At 46.6% G+C, this 22,887-nt stretch overlaps 5 protein-coding genes; 1 reads left to right on the top strand and 4 right to left on the bottom strand.

The window, feature by feature from the left end:
• Positions 1 to 1,105: 1,105 nt before the first annotated feature.
• Positions 1,106 to 5,718, top strand: GSTUM_00001437001 (uncharacterized protein). XM_002835648.2 has 8 exons: positions 1,106 to 2,666; positions 2,727 to 3,220; positions 3,274 to 3,459; positions 3,520 to 3,603; positions 3,657 to 3,750; positions 3,810 to 4,103; positions 4,155 to 4,313; positions 4,369 to 5,718. Exons 1-8 carry the CDS (start codon positions 1,992 to 1,994, stop codon positions 5,353 to 5,355), a joined length of 2,973 nt encoding a protein of 990 aa, XP_002835694.1. The 5' UTR covers positions 1,106 to 1,991; the 3' UTR covers positions 5,356 to 5,718.
• A 2,469-nt stretch (positions 5,719 to 8,187) lies between these two features.
• GSTUM_00001435001 (uncharacterized protein) lies at positions 8,188 to 9,823 on the bottom strand (the record flags this gene model as incomplete). XM_002835647.2 has 9 exons in its annotated part: positions 8,188 to 8,333; positions 8,398 to 8,578; positions 8,637 to 8,777; positions 8,892 to 8,966; positions 9,060 to 9,268; positions 9,354 to 9,397; positions 9,445 to 9,459; positions 9,542 to 9,643; positions 9,795 to 9,823. 9 exons carry the CDS (start codon positions 9,821 to 9,823, stop codon positions 8,305 to 8,307), a joined length of 825 nt encoding a protein of 274 aa, XP_002835693.1. The 3' UTR covers positions 8,188 to 8,304.
• A 28-nt stretch (positions 9,824 to 9,851) lies between these two features.
• On the bottom strand, positions 9,852 to 11,807 carry GSTUM_00001434001 (uncharacterized protein; the record flags this gene model as incomplete). XM_002835646.2 has 8 exons in its annotated part: positions 9,852 to 10,525; positions 10,606 to 10,862; positions 10,916 to 11,073; positions 11,131 to 11,241; positions 11,298 to 11,422; positions 11,519 to 11,566; positions 11,632 to 11,676; positions 11,736 to 11,807. The coding sequence occupies 8 exons, from the start codon at positions 11,805 to 11,807 to the stop codon at positions 10,118 to 10,120; spliced, it is 1,224 nt and encodes a 407-aa protein (XP_002835692.1). The 3' UTR covers positions 9,852 to 10,117.
• Positions 11,808 to 12,819: 1,012 nt separating this feature from the next.
• GSTUM_00001433001 (uncharacterized protein) lies at positions 12,820 to 15,157 on the bottom strand. XM_002835645.2 has 8 exons: positions 14,905 to 15,157; positions 14,803 to 14,821; positions 14,437 to 14,738; positions 14,260 to 14,387; positions 13,512 to 14,210; positions 13,436 to 13,457; positions 13,091 to 13,383; positions 12,820 to 13,034 (listed from the first exon to the last, which is right to left on the bottom strand). The coding sequence occupies exons 1-8, from the start codon at positions 14,942 to 14,944 to the stop codon at positions 12,915 to 12,917; spliced, it is 1,623 nt and encodes a 540-aa protein (XP_002835691.1). The 5' UTR covers positions 14,945 to 15,157; the 3' UTR covers positions 12,820 to 12,914.
• Positions 15,158 to 16,065: 908 nt separating this feature from the next.
• On the bottom strand, positions 16,066 to 17,921 carry GSTUM_00001432001 (uncharacterized protein; the record flags this gene model as incomplete). Its single annotated transcript, XM_002835644.1, has 8 exons — positions 16,066 to 16,361; positions 16,418 to 16,672; positions 16,740 to 17,027; positions 17,107 to 17,292; positions 17,361 to 17,468; positions 17,613 to 17,666; positions 17,718 to 17,821; positions 17,905 to 17,921. The coding sequence occupies 8 exons, from the start codon at positions 17,919 to 17,921 to the stop codon at positions 16,066 to 16,068; spliced, it is 1,308 nt and encodes a 435-aa protein (XP_002835690.1).
• Between the last annotated feature and the right edge of the window lie 4,966 nt (positions 17,922 to 22,887).

Below are 22,887 nucleotides of genomic sequence, written 5' to 3'. Positions count from 1 at the left end.
ATGTTCACTCCGGATTGCTCATGTCAACCAGGCCTTGTTTTTTTTTTTTTTTTTCCAACTAACATTGCACAGCCGCTCACTAACTTGACCATGCCCGAACATAGCGAGTCACTAGACCGGACTTGACAGCCTTACGCACTAGTATCATAATATCATACCAACTTACTGTGTGCAGTTGGGAATTTCTTTTCAACTCGTTGTTCCAGGGTTTGCCTGTCGAGGGCCGAATCCCGCACGAACCCGCCGCACTGCACGTGTGATTCTCAACTCTTGTAGCCACTCCCCAGAAATCATTACAAATATGCGTCGATCATGGTTAATGACGATCATTTCCTTTCGACGTGGTGTGATGTGTATACCGGTATCATACGGGATGGTTTCCTCCTCCTCCTCCGCATGATGAGCAGTGAAGGGGGGAGGGATGTGTGTGCCGTTCGACACTCGTGGGGTTTACTCGTCGCAATATTGCTGTATTTAGAAAATAAAAATAAATAAAATAAAATATGGATTATTATTTATCTTTTTATCTTTTTACTGGAGTGGACGGAGATATCGCAATAGATCACAGAGAGGGCTCGAATGTCAAAGTGTGGTGGCTAGAGTAAAATAGATGGTCTAGAATTTTCTTGACATACCTGCAGCTTGCACAGTGGGAGAACTTTTGTTATCCATTATTTTAAGGTATGGTGCTGTCCGTACCATACTCGTAGAGCAGAATGGCCGAGGCCGAGTCGAGATTCGAAAAAGTGTCGGAATTATTGTTGAATATTAGCACTTGTGCTGTGCACTACAGTAAGAATGTTAATAAGTGTTTTTTTTTTTTTTAACGTAGGTGGCGATGTGATTTTGAGGGCTTATGATGAGGTGAGAAGTGTTACCCGCTGCCCGTACCAGTTATGTCCTTGGAGATCTTGAAAAGCAGGCGGGTAATTAGTAGATCAGCCGGGCGCAAGTGCAGAAAGTAAACGATTTCTCGACAACTCTTGCTTTTTTTATATTTTTATTTTGATCACTTCCGCTCCAGCACAGGCCTTCCTTCGTTCCTTCCTAGATAAGGGGGAAGGAAGGTGGTGATGGTGAAGGCAAAGTGTCCGTCTGAACAGGGCTATATCACTCATTAGTCGTTCGGTTATCCCGGGGGTTTTTTTTCCAAAAATAGTGGAACCGGGATTGTGAAGAATTCGCTGTGAGAGCTCCAAGACGCCAAGAGGGCATCCTTTTCCCCCCCAAGTCCAAAAAGGGCCGAGTTGTTGCAGCAGAGGGAAGAGAGCATCTGTCACCCACAGTTCTTGGAACCTTCCACGGAACCTTTGGAGAAGGGCATTGCTTGGTCTTGTTCCCGAGAGACAGAAAGATTTATTTTCTCCTGTTCACCCTTTTCTTCCTTCCCTCTTCTTCCCTTTCTCTCTACAAAACTTTATTCTACTTTCGTTCTTGTACTACACGAGTAAAAGAGTCTCGGTGTGCAATTGTCGGATTGTGAGCTCAGTTTACTTCACTGTCGTTCGTTCATCGATTCGTTCATTCTCACCGTCACTACTGTTAGCAACCTGTTTTTCGGTTCGCCTGCTTCTGGGGCCCCAGGAAAACGTTTACCTGCTTTTTTTAGTCTTTGCAGAGCAAAACAGATCTGGGAACGTCACACCGCCCACGCAACGTTGCACCCGTGTCGAGTAAGGGGTGGGAGAGAGCGTGAGCGGAGGAGGGAAATCTATTGGGACAACACCTTTCCACCTTTGTTGTCCGGGAGAATAATATCAATTGTCGTCGTTCGTTTTTTTTCCGGGGTAACACCACCATCATACAAAGGAGAAGGAGAAATAGGAGGGAGGACCTAGCCTTTTTGCACTCGTTAACAGTCAACTTATTCCGTTTACCAGAGTTCGGGACCCCTTCCCCCCGCTTTTCTCTTTGAGGCTCCATCCCTCGTTTTTTACCTTATAAAACACTATCCTTGGTCCTGCAAAGAACCGTTGCCGAATTACCAAGTTATGGACTCTTGCTTCCTCGATAGTCTGGAGCATCTGGCAAAACGACAGCACGAATCCAATGATACACTCAAGAAGTTCCTGGATCTCGTCCAGTCACCCTTTAGGCAATCCTTTACAACTGAAGCTTTCTTCGCATCTTTGGGTACTTCGCTAGGGATCTCTGCGGCTATACTATTGGGCTGGTGTTTGATTCGACCCTACAATACCGTGGTATACGCTCCGAAGTTACGGCACGCGGACGACAAACGTGCACCTCCACAGATTTCAAAAGGATGGTTTTCCTGGTTTCGACCTCTTGTTAAGTGCCATGAGTCGGATTTGGTGGACAAGATAGGGCTTGACGCCGTTGTTTTTCTACGGTTCTTGAGGATGTGTCGGACGATATTCTTCTTCCTGGGGCTTATCGGGTGCTTGGTCATGATTCCGGTGAACGTTAGTTGCAACCTCAAGAATAGTTGGAGTGGATCATATGCCAGCTCGACTCGGTGGTTCATTCTCATGAGTCCATATTATGCCTGGGGGAAGTGCATGTGGGCCCATGTTTGCGTCGCTTGGCTCTTTGATTTCATCATCATGTACTTTTTGTGGAGGAATTATAAGGCCGTCCTGAAGCTACGGCAGAATTACTTTGAGAGTGATGAGTACCAAGTATCCACGCATTCAAAGACATTGATGGTAATCTTGCTAGATCTTCATCCGTCACGTGAATTGTTTCAGAAAGCTAACCTATCTTAGGTCACGGATATCCCGAAATCGTATCGCTCTGATGACGGAATTGACAAGATAATTGGGGGATTAAGTATTCCCGATAATGGGGACGGAAAGTCATTGATTGGTAGAAATGTCAAGGACCTCCCGGAACTTATTGAGGAGCATGCAACTGCTGTTAAGCAGCTGGAGAGTTACCTGGCAAAATACTTGAAGCACCCTGATAACCTTCCTCCAACACGGCCTTTGTGCAAGCCCTCGAAAAAAGACAAATCTATGCGCCATGATACCAAGGTTGATGCTATCGAGTATTATGGGGGCCGTATCAAGGAGCTGGAGGATAGGATCAAAAATGTCCGCGAAACCATTGATAGTCGGGACGCCCTACAGTATGGTTTTGTGTCCCACCCGAGCATTTCCCGTGCGCATGTTGCTGCCAAGGCGGCCAGAGGGAAGCATCCCAAAGGAACTTCGATCATGCTAGCCCCGAGGTCAAACGATATCATTTGGGACAATCTGACGTAAGTATTCGCCTAAAGGCTGTATGATTCGGAGCTCTACTGACCTGAAACAGTCGCCCAAAATCGAAGAGACGTTGGAATAGTTTTATAGGAAATGTGCTATTCATTGGATTGTCCATCCTTTATGTGGTTCCTAACGCGCTCATCGCTGTTTTCCTGTCGAATTTACATAACATTGCAGCGCTGTTTCCCGAGTTTAACAGCCTTCTGATACGGAACAGTCGGTTCTTTGCTGTTGTGTATGCCGCTTGTTCTGCCTTCACGGTCTGGATGTGAACTAACGGGTTGGGGGATTGTAGACAGGGTTTCGCCGCACCGACAATCACTTCAATCGTCTATCTCCTTCTGCCTATTATTATGAGACGTATTTCTCAATGGCAAGGGTGAGTAGTGGCCTTATTTTTGGGCTGTGGTGTGTAACCTGACTGGTTTCTAGTGACCTCACAAAATCGTCCCGAGAGCGTCATGTCACTCACAAGTTGTATATCTTCTTTGTGTTGAACAACTTGGTCGTCTTTACATTGTTCGGGGTAGGTGTCCCCCCTCATATGGATCATGTGGAGAGGTATGGGCTAACCGAGAATTTCAGACGATGTGGACTACAATTCAAGGCTTGGTTGAGACATCACAGAAAACGCAGGTTACATGGGACACGATCAAAAACCTTGGGCTGGCTACTAGAATTGCTCTTGCGATTTTTGAAGTCTCTACTTTCTGGATCACGTACCTACTTCAGAGGAATCTAGGAGCTCTGCTTGACTTGGCCCAGATAGTCAGTTTGATTGGAAAAAGCTTCCAGAGACATTTCATGTCACCTACGCCTAGAGAGAAGATCGAGTGGACTGCTCCACCTCCATTCGATTACGCCACTTATTACAATTATGTACGACCTGCCTCTCCACCTTCAGTAGGTTAGCTGACTTTTGCGGGGTAGTTCTTGTTCTATGCGACAATCGCATTGGCCTTCTCCACCACTCAACCACTTGTGTTGCCTGTTGCGTTCTTATACTTTCTCATCGATAGCTTCTTGAAGAAGTACCTGCTCATGTACATCTTTGTCACCAAGGTCGAGAGTGGGGGTGCATTCTGGAGGGTAATAGTCATCTTTGTTTTTGTTAGGGTATGGGCATAATACTAACGAGTTGTAGTTTCTTTTCAACCGCTTTCTGTTCGCAGCTGGTCTTTTCAATGTCGTTGTAGCCTTGGTTGTCTGGGTACGACACACCTATCAAGCTGCATTGTGCGTTATTCCGCTGCTCTTCATCTTGATTGGGTTCAAGTTCTATTGCCGCAATCAATTTGATGGCAAGATCCGATATCACACTAGGGGCTCTGACAGGGAGAGCCTTTACGGTGTTGGAAAGGGGATCCAGAAGGATCATTTCAATAAGCGATACGGCCACCCAGCATTGAACCGCCGCCTGATCACTCCTATGGTCGACGCTAAAGCTAGACATGTGTTGGCACAAATATACTCTGGGAGAATAAACTCTGAGCCCTCTCAGGGTGCTGGTGGTATCAGCCTGGATAACATGCATCGAGGAGACGCCGGTAGAAGACAGGATCCCTTTGGTGGTCGGTTCGAAATAGTTGAGGAAGCGGATATGGACTTTGAGCACTTTAGGCATAGGGCTGAATTTGCAGAGGATCATGGGGGATCAATATATGGAGTAGGGTCGGACGGTCTCAGCGACCGTGGATACATTACACCTCGTGGGTTTGGTTCTCCGGCTTCGTCTAGACCAGCTTCTCCGTCAACCCGGCCACGGAGGGGCCTGAGCCCTCTTCCATTAGGGGGCGGCTACCGTGGAACCGACTACGCTCCTGTTCCATCTGCCCAACACGGCCCACCATCACCAGGTTTCCGACACGGCCACCGCCCCGAGAGCCCATATATGAGCGACAGAGGCCTCGCAAGCCCAGAGCCAATAACGGACTACGGTCACCACGATACTAGAAGCGAAACCGAGTCGGTCAGGCATTTGCTCAGTGACCAGCAACACTACGAACAAACCCGCAGCTCGCAGAGCATAAATAGGCCGGGTTCATCGCATCTAGGCTATAATCCGGACTACCCGGAGCAATACCCACAGCCACGTTACGACGGCTACGACGGATACAGAGGGCATAGATGAAAGAAGAAAAAGGAGGAAAAAAACTGCTTGGGTTGGGAATCTTGGGCAGATTATACACCGGACGGTTTAATGACTTTTACATTTCTTGTACATCTTTTTTATACCATTTGTCTTCCTGCTTAGTCGGCCTTGTAGGAAAGGTCGGGGAAGTTGATTGATTGATTCTGTTTGTTTTTTTTCTTTTTTCTTTTTTCTTTGGAGTAGGGGCATCCAGATTTTATCTTTATCCTTATTTTACTTTCGGTGTAAATGAGTACTTTTCGCTTTCTTCTCTACTCGGGTACTGTACGGTACAGCGGTTGGTATTAGAACAATCGGATAATGGAATTTAGACTGTTGGGGCTAAGGCACTCATTATCGGGATTGGGCACGCTCTTAAAGTGGGATTGTGCTTAAGCTGGACAACCATTTTGAACTTGCCAGACAAATTAGCAATGAAGCATAAAATTTCCCAATTACCATCGCCGGAAGTTGGGCTTTCTGGATCTGCGTTACTATTGCAACAATTTATCTAAGCCTCTTCAAAGAAGCTTAAGAACGCAGGCGGGGAAGTAATCACTTGCTTGCAGTGCTTAAACCGAGGTCCTACCATTCTAGGCTGGCGCACCAGATATAGTTGCGATTAACTGCCCTTCCGACTCCAGAACGCACGCGGGTGCTTAAAACCTCGATAGTAATCACTTCCATGCAATGCTTAAACCGTGGTTCCACCACTTCTGGGCTGAAGCAACTTACCCAGAATGAGCCGCGGGGTATCCGATTGCTGCCATGGTACTACCCTTCTACGCACATCTACAGTATCCAGTTCCTCCACGCTCGTCTGAAAAGAATATATAAAAATAAAAAGATTGTCCTCAGCGAGAGTCGAACTCGCGACCTTCGGATATCCCAAATCTGAAGAGTGGGTCATACCTTGCGTAAATATGAGACCGACGCTTTAACCAACTAAGCCATGAAGACTGATAGCCTAGTCTCGTCAAAAGACACATAATAGCCATTCCCTCCTCCCCGTCCCATCGGACTCTGCCGAGTTGAAGTTGTCCCGTCCATTTCGTCCCCGCAGTAATTTAAGTTATGTTAGCAGCGCGCTCGATATTTCGTTCACTTCCCTGCGGAACCGACCAACTCGACGAAATACCGATTATTGCCACAAGGTAACTTTCCCTCCCCGACAGAGCGTTCGGAATTGTACTGTACCATAGTATGCTATATAACTCACGCTGCGGTCAACTCGATTATAATCCTCTCAGCATAGCTTCCGCCGTAGGAGTGTGGGAAAAAAAGGTGCCTTGCCCGCCATACGGTACTGTACTGTACTTTACAAAAGCGCAAACTTCACCGGCTGAAAAAAAAAAAAAAAAAAGAGAAAAAAGGGGGTATGTACGAGTACGAGTACTGTACCGGTAGACGGAAAAATTATCCCTCCGGGATACTAGTGTACTCGTACTCGAGTACCCGACGAATACTAGCTGCTAGTACCGGGGTTTACACTCTCATACAGCGCCTCATATCTCGTGTAACCTACGTACCGTCCTATGATATTCGTCATTGGCACAGCCATACATCGTAACGTAATACGAAGTGCAGTGCAGTGCAGCGCAGTTGCTCTGGTCTTGTCTGGAGAGAAGGAGAGAAAGAAGGGAAGAAAGAAGTCTGCCTCGGCGGGGGTCGGGCCTTATACGGTAGTGGAATCCCCACCTCGTCGTATCGTATCGTATCGTGAGAGAGGTTTTGGTGTTTTGTTTTGGATGGATGGGCTGTGAGGCGATGGTTGCTGTGAGACGGTATGCTCTACCGGTATGGTAGCGTGAGGTCAGGTAAGGCAGATCAGATCATGGCGTACGTATAGTAGGTACGAGGAGGAAGGAATATTTAATGTTCGGGGGTTCGCTGCTTTGGAGTTGGAATCAGTTCACTATCATAATATTATACGGTGCGGTACACTTCCAACAACTACGTTTTTTTACTACAAATCAAACTTTCCGTTCGGTGAAATGTGCTTCGGTTCAAGGAGCGATACTGAGCGCTCTTACGGCCCTCGGGCGAGGCCTCGTCGGTCACAGCAGGACCTCGCGCCCGGAAACTATACTGTCAACGTTGAGCCCAAGAGGAAGAGGGAGAAGAAGAAGAAGAGTAGTGGTGGGTTCCACAGTGGGGGGGGAATGTTTAGTGGTGGTTGGGGCGATTGGGGTGGTTCCGGGTGAGTTTTTGTCTTTCTTTTATAGTTCTTGTTCTTGTTCTTGGGCCCACTGACTTTGAGCGCAGATGTGGTGGTGGTGGAGGTGATGGTGGTGGAGGTGGAGGTGGTGGGTGTTAAGTTAATGTAATGGTGGGGGGTCAAGGGAGGATGGGGAAGGATAGATTAGAGGTCATGGGAACTGGAATGGGAGTTTTGGACATTATGGTGCTCGGGTGGCGTGCAAGTTGCTTTTGTCTTGTTTTTTTTGCGCTTGTCGTTGGGGCAGATTACTCTAGTCTAATTTATTATTTGAATGGGATGGATGACACAGTAATCTTGGAATTCACTATCTCCACTAGAACTCTGTAACCTCTGGATTCAGAGACAAGACTCTTCAAGAAGGATTAGCGTTCTCCTGATATAGTAAAAGAAGAGTACACTGGATGTGTTGGATCTCGTTAACTGGTGTTCGCAATTCTGCTAACCTGTCAAACCAAACCTATCATAGGATAACGGGCTGATTGAGATACTCGTACTTGTATGGTAGTGAATCCCAAGGGTTTTTACAATATTAATTTTATCTGTGATTATTGTTATGGACTCGTTTGCCCTTGGTCATGAGAACATAATCACAGTTTTGGGGGAATGCTATTGAAAAGGGCTCTTGTAAGGCAAATGCATTACTAGGATACTGGTGCGGTAAATTGCAAGGTTTTATTTTATTGTATTAGTGGAATATTTTCTCCCATATGTATCTACTGTTTTGGTGTCTAAGCAGCAGAGTTGATGATGTCCACGACTGCCCAAGCCATTAACACCAGAACCAACCACCAGGAGTGAGGGAGGTGAAGTGGATAACTCACAGGCAGGCTTCAAACTTGCACCACCAACCAAGAAACCGTCAACATCAGGCTGGGTAGCAAGCTCCTTGGAATTCTTGTCAGTGACACTTCCCCCATAAAGGATTCTGGTCCCCTCGGCTGCCTTATCAGAGACGGTCTTCTTCAACCAGTCACGGATGGCGGCGTGGACCTCTTGGGCTTGCTGTTTTCCCAATTATCAGTTTCTATTACCATCATATGAAAAGTCAGAGGGTTCGTACTTCAGTAGTAGCCACCTTTCCAGTACCAATAGCCCAAACGGGCTCGTAGGCAATGACAATGTTAGACCAGTCGCTGACCTCATCAGCAACAGCCTGAAGTTGTCTTGTGACAACATCGATAGTTGTTCCAGCCTCGCGCTCCTACAGAAATTATTCTGTCAGTTCTACCGGTATTCCATCTTATCTCGCACCAGCCACCACTACCACCACTACCACCACATGTGATAGCGAGAGCAAAGGAGAGGAAAAACAAACCTCAAGCGACTCCCCAATGCACAAAATCACGCTCAAACCCCCGGCAAGCGCTGCCCTAGTCTTTGAAGCGACAAACTACAAACACCTCACATCAGCAAACCCCCACATACGCCTCGATCGTTTAAAAAAAAAAGAAAGTTCGGCTGCTGAACACAGTGGAAAACAAACCCTATCGCTCTCCCCGAGAAGGGCTCTACGCTCACTGTGTCCGATTATGACCCAGTTGATACCAGCATCCTTCAATTGTTCTGGGCTAATTTCGCCAGTGTACGCACCATTTCCTTTGTCATAAACGTTCTGGGCAGCGACCTGGACACCGTTGCTGGCAATCTCTTTGGCAAGGAGGAGATAGATTGCTGGTGGGGAAATTACAACATCTGGGTATTCCCGTTAGTATTTCATTTACTTGCTTGCTTAGGGAGGGAGATTCTTTGTGGAAGAAAAGAATTGTGAACAACGAACCAACATTGGGGTCCAGAGAAGCATTGTTGAGCCCCTCGATGATGCTCTTGATCTGGGTGATTGTCCCGTTGGACTTGAAGTTTCCTCCCACAAAAAACTTGCGGACCTTTGTAGGTGTAATCAGGCTTAGTTAGTATAAGAGTGAGGACGTCAAATTTGAATCAATTGAAAGGTAGGTAAAGACATACCATTTTTGCCGAATTGTTAAAACGAAATTGAAAGCCCAAAAGTTATTCTGGTTGATGGCAAAGATGGTAGTTGTGTCGTGGTTATGAGAGATGGTGGATGAGCTTGAATGTTTATTCGGGTCCGTAATCTAGTTGGTGGGGTGAGAGCGGGGGAAGCGCAGAAACCTGGAAAATTAGCGGGCCGAGGAAATTCCAAAATCAAATTTAATAACCTCATCTGCGCCTGTCACTGCGGGATAAAATTATGATAAACTAAAGAAATGACACTATAAAACAGCTCATATTATGCCATCATCCTAGCATCCTGGGATTTTCCTGCTCCAGATATTTGTATATTGCTCACTTGAGGGAGTGGTAAAGAAAGTAAAGAAATTTAATGAAGACAGCTGAAATGTAGAAAGAATTCCAGGTGATAAAGATACAATTAAAGACTCTCGCTGCATTTTTGCTCCCATCTCTGTAGGTCATGTACAGTGCAGCTCAGAGATAAACCAGGAAAAGAATTCCATACCCTGACATTTAGGGAGCAAGAGCCTCAGAGCATCCGTGTTGCAAATAAGTCTACTTTATGTTTGCCTAAGCGGCAGTGGTGACCACCTCTTCAGCCTTTGCCTCCTCTACAACTCTTGTCTTCTCGGCTACTTGGGCAAACTTCTTCTCGTCGAAGATCCAGATACCATCTGTCTTTCCTTCCTCTGCGGCAATACCAGGGCTTTCGGCCAACCTTGTGAATACGGGGTCGTCCATAACTCTGGTGAAATACCTCCTCTCCCATTCCCTACCTTCTTCCTTCTCCTTCTTCCTCAACTCACGCTGCTCGTTCTCAATCTTGGACTTTTCAATACCGGTAGTCTCTAGGTCTCCCGTATTAATTGATTCCTGAACCTTAGCCCATGCACGACGAGACTCGAGAGGATCTTGTTCCTTGTTTGGCGCGATATAAAGAGGTGTGATCTCGGTAGTTTTTGCGTTGTAAGTTTCCAGCTGTTCCAACAAGTCATGAGTACGGTTTTTTTAAAAAAAGAGTTGGAAAAAATATAAATAGTAACAAGCTATTCTCTCACCTCCTTTGTTTTTCCTTCTTTAATGACGAAGCCATCAGACCATTGCCCATCGATCGTATAAAGGATGTCCTTGCTACCTTCTTTCCTCAAGGTTGCGGAAAAGGTGTTTTTTTTTCCGGTGACCCACCCCTTTCCGCTGTAATCGATTTGGGCGACATATCCAGTAGAGGAGTGGATTGTGCTGCTCCTGTTCAGCTCAACATATGGAGATCCGTATACAATCCCTTCAATATGTAGAGAAGGAAGGGTAATCAGATCTTTGTATGATCAGCATTAATTTGAAATTACTGGTCGTTTGAGATCGACTCACAGTCCTCATCAAATTTCTTCAAGTGATACTTGGCGTGCCCAACCTGCCTTACTGAAATGGTACCTCTCGAGAAAGAAGCCTTCTGGCCGTTGTAGCCTTCAAGCTTGACGCCTTGTTTCTGGTTCAAGATGGCATAGGCAGTAACAGGAGGATGGTGGCTGTTCAGATTCGGGTCAGGTTAGCTTCTATCCCGCGCTAAACGAGAGTCGACTCACCTAACTTGCTCGGATATCAATTGAGTCTCTCCAATTTTTCCGGTGGGATCTTCCCATTTTCCGAGGAACAGTTCCCCCAGAAAGGGGTTGAGTGGCTTCTTCTCCGAACCGCTAGTAACGCCAAATTAGTCGCGGGCCGCCGGGACGAAGGTAGGGCGGTGTCCTACAGCTTCTCGTTTCTTGAGCTATACTGCTGCTTGAGTGTGGTCAGGAACCACTTGAGCACCAAAAGAGCTCTCTTCTGCGGGTCTTTCTCTTGAGCTGGCGCAACAAATATCTCAGGATGTTCAGCCTGCAGGTCACCGTAGTCAGAAGAGTGTCCCGGGTCTCACAACAGTTGTAAGGAACACTACACGTGTTCCTGCTAATGAGGGGAAATAGTTCATACCCAATAACCCGAATACTCAGTTAAACTGGTAGAGCTCAATATAAATGGCTAAGAATGGTGAAAATCAGTCAAAGATTGTTGGGAAAGGGGGCCGTTTATAGGGAGGGATTTACTGGAGCTGTTAGACTCGCTAGATCCCCAGTGAATGACGCGATGGACTGTGAGAAGGTCAGTAATTGGTGAGTATTATGGGGACAGTGTGAACTGTGCATCTGACCTTCAGGAATGGGCCCCAGGAGCTCTTAGCAGCAGCGGGAACTGCACCCCCTTCTTCCTTGGACGAGCTCATGTTTGTGGTGGTTTGTTGATAAAGCTATTTGTCTTCCGTTGGGAATGGTGGGATCAATTGTAAAGAGAGAAATGTATACGGCACGGTGAGGACAAGAAGGAGAGGGAGGAAGGAAGGAGGAGAGAACGTATTCTGGGACAAGAAGCTGGATCTGCTGCGTACGTAAGGTAGGGCAGAAAAAGGTCCACGAAATCTTTGGTGTATCATTGGGTACGAAGTGGCCGGTTAGCATGGGCTGGTTGCTTTTTTGCTGGGTTGGCAACAATTAACTTATCCTATCATATAGCCGCCCTCCAAGGTATGGAATCTCATCCTTTGGCGAGGCGCGAGGCACCAGAATTTTGTAAACATGCACTTGCCGAGAAACAAACACGACGTCATTGTATTTATTTGGCTTCCCCAGGAATTGTTTCTTCCGAGAGAATGTATGCTAATGTCGAAGGCGGCTAGCTACTGTACGAGTTTTTCCCTCTACGAGTACACTATGGTATACCAACACTTCCAAAGCGTATCATAATTAACCCTCTTGGTTGCAACCTCTACGCTCTACGGTACACTTTGGGACTCACCGGTGGGATGCTCTGGTTGACCCGAGATTTCATGTCAGGACAACCTTATTCCAAGGGTCCAAGACAGTCAGGGTTTGGGGCTAGGGAAGACATCTGACACCAAATCATTCTCATTCTCATGTCATAGCTTCGCACCTGGCCTAGGTTTAAATTTATGCATGGCTCCAGGTCTCTCACGCGCGGGCAAATACGCTAAGACTAGTTGCGTCCTGAGCGGCCAATACCTATCATGTCTCATCACTCGCTAACGAGAAGAACGCTCTGCGATCCAAGAGGGTTCCTCAGCTGGCAGGCTGTGCGGGATGGAGAAAATCCCACACCTGATACTCATCAAATCGTATATCCCATTAGGGTACAGTACTTCGGGAGATATCACGAGCAGATCACAAAGGGCAACTCGGTTGAATCAAGGCTCAGATATCAATTCAAGGGAATTACCAAGGTAATAATGAGACAGAAACGGAGTGCTACAGATGGTTTTTTTTTCTTTTTTACCACAAACTGTATGTGCAAACCATGCCATACCTGCCATACCTATTTAAGTCATAACATCAGGCTTCTCCCTTCCGACAAACTCGTTGAATTTCAAGAAGTCCACAGCGAGCTTGATGTTTCCCTTGAGATAATCTTGAGCATCCAGCAGCTGTTTGATCTCATCCTATAAAATCAATGTTAGCCCCGATACGGTCATCGTAAAATTGATATAAATCATACCGCTTCATGCTTCTCTAGGTATAATCTGATGGTGGCTCCTGAGCTCCCGGTTCCGGACAGCCGGACAACAATTCTCGATCCATCGTCAAATTTGGCGTACAGACCTTGATTTTTGGAGACACTCCCGTCAATGGGATCGGTGTAGCTAAAGTTACCACCGTCTGTAACCTTCCTTCCGGAAATCTCGCTGCCGATAAATGACTCGTCATCAACCATTTCCTGGAAGGCATTTACAAGCCTTTGAGCTCCAGCCGAGTCAACATTCTCGTAGTCGTAACGAGTGAAGTAAGTTCCTTTCCTGATCAGCTTACGCGTCGGTTATCACATAGATTGAGAGTAACTCACGTCCATATTCTTTCCAGAAGTCCTTCTGGATATTAGCGATCGAGGGTTCCTCCCCAGCTGGCAGCTCTTCAGCAACACCAGCGATAATGTTCAACCAGGCTACGACGGCCCAGACACCATCCTTCTCTCTGATGTGGTTCGATCCGGTTCCAAAGCTCTCCTCGCCACAGATGCTCAGTCGGTCGCTATCGAAGAGGTTGCAGAAGAACTTCCATCCCGTGGGGACTTCATAGCACTCCAATCCCTTCTTCTTGGCAACAAGGTCGACAGCACCTGAAGTGGGCATACTCCGGGCTAATCCGAAGACACCCTGCTTCTTGAAGTATGGGATCTTGTCTGCATGATGAGAGATGATAGCCAAAGAGTCGCCGGGTGATACGAATGCGTTAGCTCCGTAAATCATGTTTCTGTCACCGTCACCGTCACTGGCGGCTCCGAATTGGATACAGTCCTCGTCCACAGCCTTAACCAATGATTTTGCGTAGGTGAGGTTAGGGTCTGGATGCCCACCGCCAAAGTCGGGAAGTGGCACACAGTTTTGTGTAGAGTTGGGTGGGAGCCCAAGCTCCTTCTGGAAGATGGCAATACCATATGGACCGGTAACACCATGCAGGCCGTCGAACAATACTCGAAACTTGGGGTTTGAGGCAAAGAAGGACTTGATGAGAGGGAAGTCGAAGATCTCCTTCATGTAGGAGACATAGCATTCAACGGAGTCAATAATTTCTACCTCTAGAGGGCCATAAGTGTTGGTTCCAATTGTTGCCAGGTCAATCTAATTGAATTAGCTAGCGAACCATCTGTAAATGTATCGGAGGGCTTACATCAGGGATATCGGCGATCTTGTACTCTGATATTATCTTGGTAATCTCATAGATCTTATCGGTAACCTTCTCAGGGGCTGGTGCACCATTGGCCAGGTTATACTTGATTCCAAAGTCCTCCTTAGGTCCTATTATCAATTAGCCCTAAACTTCACCTGCAATTGAAGCTTAACTCACCGCCGGGGTTATGACTAGCAGTCAACAGAATTCCTCCGGTGGCTTTCCTCTTTCGGATAACGTGGCTAGCAGCCGGGGTGCTCAAGATACCATTGTGCCCGATGAGCAATTTCTTGACACCATAAGCAGCGCCAATCTTTGCAATCTTCTGGACGGCCTCAGGGTTGTAGTAACGACCATCACCGCCAATTACGAGGAAGGATCCTTCGGCTCCTTCAGGGATAGCTTGAAGGAGTGCCGCAATGAAGTTCTCGGTGTAATTTGGTTGCTCGAAAACTGCTACCTTCTTACGGAGCCCGGAACTGAGCTCCTGTCAGTTTGATAGAACGAATTGATTGAGTCCCGGGTGTTTAAAGTTTGACCTACGTTCCGGGCTTCTGGCCGTCTGATAACGAATGACTGGGTTAGCTATGACTTATGACGTGATGGGACCCTAATAATAGTAATAATCCAAATAAACAAGCTTACCGAAGGGCTTCGTCGAAACTGAAGAGATAGAAAGGCTCATTGTATTGGTATTGGTATCGAGAGCTTGGATTGACTGCGGACTGCTTTGATGGTGATGGGTAGGAAGAGAGAAGGGATGGAATCGAATTATCTTAAATAGATGAGCCTCGGGATACTAGGGGAGATAGGAAGAAGGAAAAAAATTAAAAAAATGAAGTGTGCTGTTAAAAAAGACGAAGATAATTTAAGCAGGTATCATTGGAGGGAAGAAAATAAAAAACCGGAATTGGGAGTTGGGTGTAGTGAGGGGTAAATACCTCTTTCCTTCCTACCGTTTTTTCCCCCCAATTTACCACCACATTAGCTAGCAGTTTGGTCTAGTCGATTGCTACAGTGTGATATTATGGAGAGGTTGTGCCATGACGCGCTGCCCCGTCTTGGCGGTTGCAAGTGGCCGGCTCACGGAGGTTTGGGTTAGAGCCTTTTTTCTTTTCTTTTCTTTTCCGGGGGCCTGGTTTGGTTTGGTTTGGTTTGGTCTGGACTTTACCGGAACATGTATTCTCACTCGGTGGTAGTTTCGTTCGTGGTGGTTGATTGATGCTTGATTGGTTGGTTCGTGGGGGCCCGTCGGGAAACAGTCTGGGTTGAATCTGCATAGGCTGAATGTTTGCATTGTACAGGAAGGAGCATTAGAAGGAATAGAAAATGAGGAAGTTTATTCAGTGAGGGGTTTATTTTGAGCTGGATGGGAGGGTACAGTATTTCGACCGAGATGGGTTAGCTAGATAGGTGGCATGCTCTGTTATTGCTATCATAGTGGTATTGTATGATAGGTTGCTAGGAGGTATCGTCGTCTCCACAGCGTATCAGCGCATGTAGAGACTATCTATGTAATCGCAGACGCTTTAAAATTATCGTGGGCCATGCCGGTTCATTTGATATCCATGCGCTAGGTAGTATATATAGTGCAACACTCGCCCAAATAAAAATAAGTAAATAATTATCATGCCAAGTTGCATAAGGAACAGACATGAACCTGCATCATCTGGTCATACCTTCTCCTCCCTTCTCCTCCCTTCTCTTCCCTCCCCTCCCCTCCCCTCCCCTCCCTCTCACACCCACCCATCTCTCACAAACAGCAACAATGAGCAAGAATGGAGGAAGAGGAATACTTGGAAAGCTCTACAAGAAATATCTATAATCCGGACTCAGATCCCCAAGAGATTTCTTCTCCTCCTCAGTCGCGCCAGAGTATTTATCAATGCCTTGATCCCTCTTCCTATTCTCCCGGCTCACGGCCAAGAAGTACGCTATACAGGACAGCACCGAAAAGCACATGAACGCCAGGCCGATTGAGTACCCCTTCGTAAACCTTGGGGCATCCTTCGACAGGAACGAGTACGTAGATATAACACCGCCGACGTTACCGAAGCCGATTTGCCAGGCTGTGCCGACTACTCTTCTGTGATGCCCTCCCACTATTTTTTGGTCTTTTGTTAGCTTGCGGGTACGGTAGAGAGAGGGGTGGGAGCACAGTTTGTGTTGAACCAGCAGATGACGACCGGCATAGCGGTATACATTCCCATTGCTGCTAGGAAGAGAGCAAAGTACTGGACGTGGATGTTGTTGTGGACCGTCAAGAGGATGATAAAGCCCGCCATAGAGATGCAAATTGGGACTACCGTGAAGAGAAAGCGGTGCCTTACACTGTCGGAGATTGTCGCTATAGTCATTGCGAAGACAAAGGCGACGGCCCATGGGGGAACGGAGCGGAGTTGGGTTTGGATTGCTACCCCTTGAGTCAATATTCTTCTGATTTTTTTTGTGTTCATGTAGAAGCAGGAGGGTGAACTGACGGCTGTACCCAAATTGCCGGATGATGGTGGGCGCAAAATATGCATACCCGTAGGCTGGCACGACGATGCCAAAGTACATGAATCCTCCGATGAAGATTTTGAAGTCTTTAAAGACGCCGAGGGTGACCTTTGGGGTCAACTTGGCCTCCTGAACCGGGTCGCCAACGTCCTCTCTGAGGCGGTCTCGAACGAATTCCCGCTCAGCGTCCGTTAGGAAGGTAGCCCCCTCGGGGAAGTCGGTAATAATGAAGTAGAAGAGGAGTGAGATGACGCAGGTCAATACACCCTCTGTACATTTCAATTTCAATTAGAATAGTCCAATTTCCGCAGGGCATTGTGCTGTGAGTGTAAAAGAAAAAAAACCTACCAAGAATAAAGATCCACCTCCACCCCCGATACCCACCTTTCCCGTCCATAAGTCCAATTGCACTCGCAAGCAAGCCACCAAAAGCGCCAGCAAAAACAGTGGATGAGAAGAAGAAAGTGCACCGCTTCTGCGCTTCTTCACGCTTGTACCACATGGAAATCAAGTAGAAAGATCCTGGGAACATTCCTTCACGGGACAACCATCACACACATCTTCCAAATAGCGGATTGAGCAAGCAAGTGGAAGAAACCTACCAGACTCAAAAACACCCAAGAGAAACCTCGTCGTTAGAATCCCGGTATAATTGTGTACGAATCCCTGCATCGTAGTAACGAGTCCGAACATGAACATACATATCGGAACTTTAATTCACTCCCCCAGGCCCAGCAAATACTCGTAAGTAAAGTCCCAGAGCACAAGCCCCCCCCGGGGAAAAAGGGAGAAAAAAGATCAAGAGCCAAAAAATAACCGAGTATTCAAGAGGGGGGTGTCAATGATAAACTTACGCCAAACTCGAGGCCTCAATTTCTTCATCAATACATTCGACGGGATTTCTAATACTACTTTGGGTCAGCTCCCTGAAAAGAAGGAGGATGGGCAGCGGAACAAACAAATATACGGCGCAAAAAATATAGTTAAACAAGTATTATACTCCAGGCCACTGAGCTTCAGTTCCTCCTTCAGTCCGAATATCACTGCATTTGCGATATTTACGCTGACCTCGTCAGTCCGTCCATTCCCTACTATCATACATCCTCCGAAGGAGAGGGGAGCGGTGTGGAGTGAGACAAAACTCACCGGTCCAAAAACGCCATAACAGACAAAATACATAACACGGGCAACAATCTGAAATCAATCTTTCTCAAAAGCGCCTTCTCGTCAACGCCCGGCGGCGGCTGTAGCCTTGCATTGACATATTGTGGCGGTGGTGTCGTTACGGCTTCGAGCGCGCCTGCACTTGGGATTGAGCCTTGGCAGCAGAAGAAATAGGTATCATAAGTATTAATATCATAACGGGAAAGGAAGAAAGGAAAAACCTTTCTCGGAAGAAACCATAACTGATTTCGCCCACTACCGTATCTTTCTCCAGTGTAATTCAATGGATTGCAAGGCGGGCGGGTTGAAAGAAATGAAGATTCGCACGACCAGATGGGCGCACAGGCAGGTAGGCAAACAGTAGGGGAAGGCTCGGACGGGGGCTAGGGAGTTTTATACCAACTACACTATCTGCTCCAGATCACCAATTTACCTACCAACTATTATACCTACTTACCCACCTGTCGGTGCGGGGCGGGTGGGGGGAGATCGACTGCCGTGTCCTAATAATGTTCCTCTAGCACCCATACGTTACCATACTAGAAGCTCCGGCTACTCTCGATCACTGAATATACACGGATCTTGTAGAAGGCAAAAGCCGGAGGTCCGCTGGGGAGTCCGGTGAAGACGCTGCTCCCGGTATGAGCCTTGGGACGGCTGACAAATGGCACAGCAGTAAAGTGGGAGAAATTGTTTTGGGCCTCGGTGTTCACTGGGAAAGGTAGGAAAGGTATGGACGGGGTCGTTAACTTCGTTGTCCTATCCGGTTTCTTTCTTCTAAAGTATCGGTAGGGGTGAAGACAAGAGTGTATATAAAACATGATACAAGCATCCTGGTATGATACCTCCATGGGTCACCAGACGTACCTCTGAGCCTCCACGCATGCCCCCGTCCCTATGCATATTCCCATCACAGCAACGGAAAAAATGATGTCTGGAGAATCTCTCCCGCAAATCACCAAAGCTCCAGAACGACTGTAGCGTCCACAATCTACCATAACACTCTACCCCCACACAATTTCTATTAGTGTAGGTCCTGGAGAGTGAGTGGACGGTTTGGTTTCGGAGAGGAGTGTAGGGTACGAGCAAGCAAGGGAGGGTGGGCGTGAATTTTTATTTTTATTTTTTGTTCTCACTAGATCCTGGACCGATTGACGCCTTACCACGGTATAGCACCGGTACTGCAGCGCCCTGGAATTGTAACGTATCCAACGAGGGGGCTCGCCAGGGCCGGGAACTAGGCCGCCGGGTCTTTTTTTTTTTTTTTTTTATAAAAAAATTAATATTGAAAAATAGAGAGCACAATATTAAACGACGACCTTATTAAAAAAAAAAATGAATTGCAACTAAATAATTGAAGCTTACCAAGATGAGGTTACTGTTCCTGTTTGGTCACATTCAAATACAGGTATTATGCCAGGACCTGAACAAGTACTGGGGGGTAACCATAAGTCGGGCGCATTTCCGAAATGGGCTGGGTATTTACATGGGAACTATAGCATATATCAGGAAATTCGAGTGATATCTAATGATCACATTAGGTGAGAGATAGAAGTTGGGCGCACTTTTCTAATATCAATGCTATTTACAAACTAATATGGGGTGGGCCCTTCCTGAGTATCAATCACAGTTAGTAGTCATTGGGGTATGCTACAAATCAGGCTTTCTAGTCACTCAGGAGGAATTTGATGCTATACCATACTCAAAGTTTTTTCAATATTAGTAAAAATATAAAACCTTTTGCATCCTGAAAGGCAGTTTGCATTTGGCACATCCCATGTGCCTGATACATCAGTAAAATTATTACTTACATCTTTTACGTCCAGTGTGTCTGACATACAGGATGCCTAAACATTAACTGTTAATCAGAATACCACATTGGTCGGATGTCACATCCTGACAATGTCTTATCCTCATCCTATTCTCCTGGATGCTGTCTGATCCTACTACCTTGCATCCTGAAAACATCTGATCCCCTCTGTCACGAATGTGGCTTAGTGAGGAAATGGTTTTCATATAACTCATAATTATGAGTCATAGGTATGATAGTGTTTCATACATATGACTCATTTGAGTCGTATAACTTGTTACATTAGGATTTGTTAGGTATTACACATGACTTGATTATAAGTTATAGAATGTGTGCCTGGCGAGTATGCCTTGCAAGTATGCCTTGAGGGTATGCCTTGAGCATATGATTTATATTTGGCACATGACCTTGTTATGAGGTTATAGGTTTTGCACATGTGATCACTTCTGGTTATATGACTTGTTTATTGCGTTATGATTGGTTTATGAGTTTTGGCACATGACCTTGCTATGAGGTCATGGGATTTGAGCATGTGACCACTTTGGTCATATGATTAGTTTGTTATGATTTGGTTTTGCGTATGTGACCACTTTGGGTTATATGACTTGAGGCGGGAAGAGCACTATACAAGGAGGCCGGTACAGCTGAGGAGAATAGGTTCTTCACGCTTTGTTCTAAGTGCTTTTCCTACTCCTGCTTTCGCTCTGCCTCGGTAGTATTCCTTTCGCACCCACGATGTTCTTTGATGCCTTGGATTCTGGGGAAGATATCTGAGTTCACTCACTAGTTCCTGGGGTTCTTAGTGTTGAGTTCTGTTTGCATTATGTGGCGGATTACTTGTTTGCACTGTTTCGTTACTTGCTGGTTATCTCACAATGCTGGCACTTTGAGCACTTCAACATGGTCACTTATGAGTCTCTTTCAGTAAAATATCTATGGCTTCCTGTCAATCGTCTACTGGCAGGTTTCGCATTTGATTGGGGAGATGGAACATTGTGTTTGGGGAGATCATCCGTGTTGTTTTTTTAGGCCAGCTCATATTTGTTGGGTTAATGGAGTCCTTAGTTCTCACAATACATAATGCCCTTGGGATAGACTGATGACCTTCCCAAGCTTTAATGGTCCTAGGAATGATAGAAAGAAGCTTGACAAAACTGAAAAACTAGAGGTACTTCTTCTACGAACTATTCAAGTCACAATTTAATTTTGATGTGTTGTCCTAGAGGTTTCTACTGGCCTATCTTGCCTATGCCGGTGCCTGCGGACCCGGTCGTGTTCACAAACGTCATGCGTTTGCGAGTACACTAGTCCCACGCCCGATCTTCTAATTTCAAACCGGCCACTAGGGTAAATTACTGCCTACTCGAGTATGTCTCATCCCAACATTACTCCCGAAACGACTTAGCCCCCGATGCGATTTTATGAGTCTGGAAATCCATAGTAACGTCCCCACACAACGGAAGCCTAGGTCCTCTTTGATAGACTAATCCAAATGCCAGCCTACCAATATCCCAGAATCATTCTAAATTGACATCGATGATTACCTATTCCCCTATCACGCTTTGTTTTGTCAATCAGTTCTTGTCTATCGGGCGAATTTAACTCTACTCCCCTTTGATGCAGAGTTTTTATAAAGACACAGCTCAATGTTTTACAGGTAGATAGTACGTACAGTACAACGCATGGAACAGACTACAAAACCTATGAGCTGTACCTCCGTGTCTACCGTATTCCAAGCACTGACCTAAAGTCGATGACAGACTGCGCAGTGAGTACCACAATACTCGATCTCCGAAGTCTGAGATCCTAAGGTCTTGCAGGTCGAAAGAGGCAATTGGAACGAGGTTTCCACGGGCATGCAGGCCTTGTATATCAGTGGTGTGAAACTCGTATGGCATGTTGTTATGGTTTTCAAAGCTCCCTATTAGAGGACAGATAGTGGAACCTTCGCGCCGCGACTACGCAATCCGAGTCCTAATAAAGGGTTAAAAGACTTTTGGGTGAGCATGCCAACCAATATCCCTTGGTCTGAAACAGTTAAAAATCGTCCCTAGCATGCTATCTTACCAGTACGGCACATGGTACCCTTACCCTCCACCCCATCATTGAGGTCCGATGTCCCCAATATGATACACGGCATATACCGGTAACTATAGTCTCCGGCCACGAAACCGATCCCCAAGTGGCAAACAAAGGTGTACCTTCCGGGTCACACAGCAAGAACCAGCTCGAGAAAGCAGACAGGAATTAAAGACCTCCCATTTGTGAAGAGAGTGCACCGTGCACATGTTGTACAGTACCGGGAACTTCGAACCCCCCCCGTTTGCCTTCCGGGTGCCTCGAGCTCCGCTGGGGACAATTAATAGTCGGAACACCTTCGTGCCGTGCTTGCGGTACTGCAACTTCAACAGGCGTTCCCCGGGGCTGGGCGTTCCACGCCACCTCGCGCATACTTATATGGTTTTCTGATAAGATCTCGGATGATGGTGGTGGTGGTATACAGTACTATACCCCACCCTTGGGCCAACCTGCAAGTTTCGCTGGCCCACCCGAGGACCTAGAGCTCCGGCTTGTATTGGTACAGCACAGTATTTTATATGGACGCGGGAGACCGGTTGGCCATAGGAAATAAAAGAATGAGCTTGGCACAGAAACCGCCCAAACAAGCAAGAAGCTTTGACATCTCTCATCCCCGGTCGCCGGTCACCCACGCCCATACTGTACCAGAATACGGTATATACCGTACCGGTATCGCCCCCGAGCACCTCTGGAGAGTTCTGTCTGGGCCACCAGTAGTCGGGACGTTCCCATCCGAGCACCGTGGCATAGCATACGTGATGGGATACCGTAGACAAGGGTTCAAGATATCCAAGTTTCTTAACCTTCCTGCGGGGTCACTGGTAAAGCTCTGTTCAGCACGTACCAATAAAAATATTTTGCGACATTTTTCATATAATATTTCCTAATACCCCAAGCAAGCTAACTCCAAAGCAGGATAAATACCGGTATTACCGGTACACCCGAGTACGATACGGTGCCGTAGTCAGATAGCAGAGATCCCTCCACTCATTCTGTCTGGGGAATAAAGTGACACAAGAGCCCACGGGTGGAGCAGCGAGGAAAATAGGAATGCTGCGAAATATTTCACAATATCA

This window comes from Tuber melanosporum, assembly GCF_000151645.1.
Source record: "Tuber melanosporum whole genome shotgun sequence assembly, scaffold_112, strain Mel28".
NCBI classification, from domain to species: Eukaryota; Fungi; Ascomycota; class Pezizomycetes; order Pezizales; family Tuberaceae; genus Tuber; species Tuber melanosporum.
Note: the sequence above shows the minus strand (reverse complement) of the source record. Positions and strands in the feature narration are given on the sequence as shown.

What these genes read in the sequence shown, in the direction of transcription:
- GSTUM_00001433001 (XM_002835645.2), bottom strand. Translation starts at nt 14,944, where the DNA reads ATGAGCCTTTCTATCTCTTCAGTTTCGACGAAGCCCTTCG. An exon ending in TGCTAGTCATAACCCCGGCG is followed by an intron (nt 14,388 to 14,436) that starts GTGAGTTAAGCT and finishes AATTGATAATAG; the next exon opens with GACCTAAGGAGGACTTTGGA. An exon ending in GGTTGAACATTATCGCTGGT is followed by an intron (nt 13,458 to 13,511) that starts GTTGCTGAAGAG and finishes AATATCCAGAAG; the next exon opens with GACTTCTGGAAAGAATATGG.
- GSTUM_00001437001 (XM_002835648.2), top strand. Translation starts at nt 1,992, where the DNA reads ATGGACTCTTGCTTCCTCGATAGTCTGGAGCATCTGGCAAAACGACAG. An exon ending in ATCATTTGGGACAATCTGAC is followed by an intron (nt 3,221 to 3,273) that starts GTAAGTATTCGC and finishes GACCTGAAACAG; the next exon opens with TCGCCCAAAATCGAAGAGAC. An exon ending in AGTCGGTTCTTTGCTGTTGT is followed by an intron (nt 3,460 to 3,519) that starts GTATGCCGCTTG and finishes GGGGGATTGTAG; the next exon opens with ACAGGGTTTCGCCGCACCGA.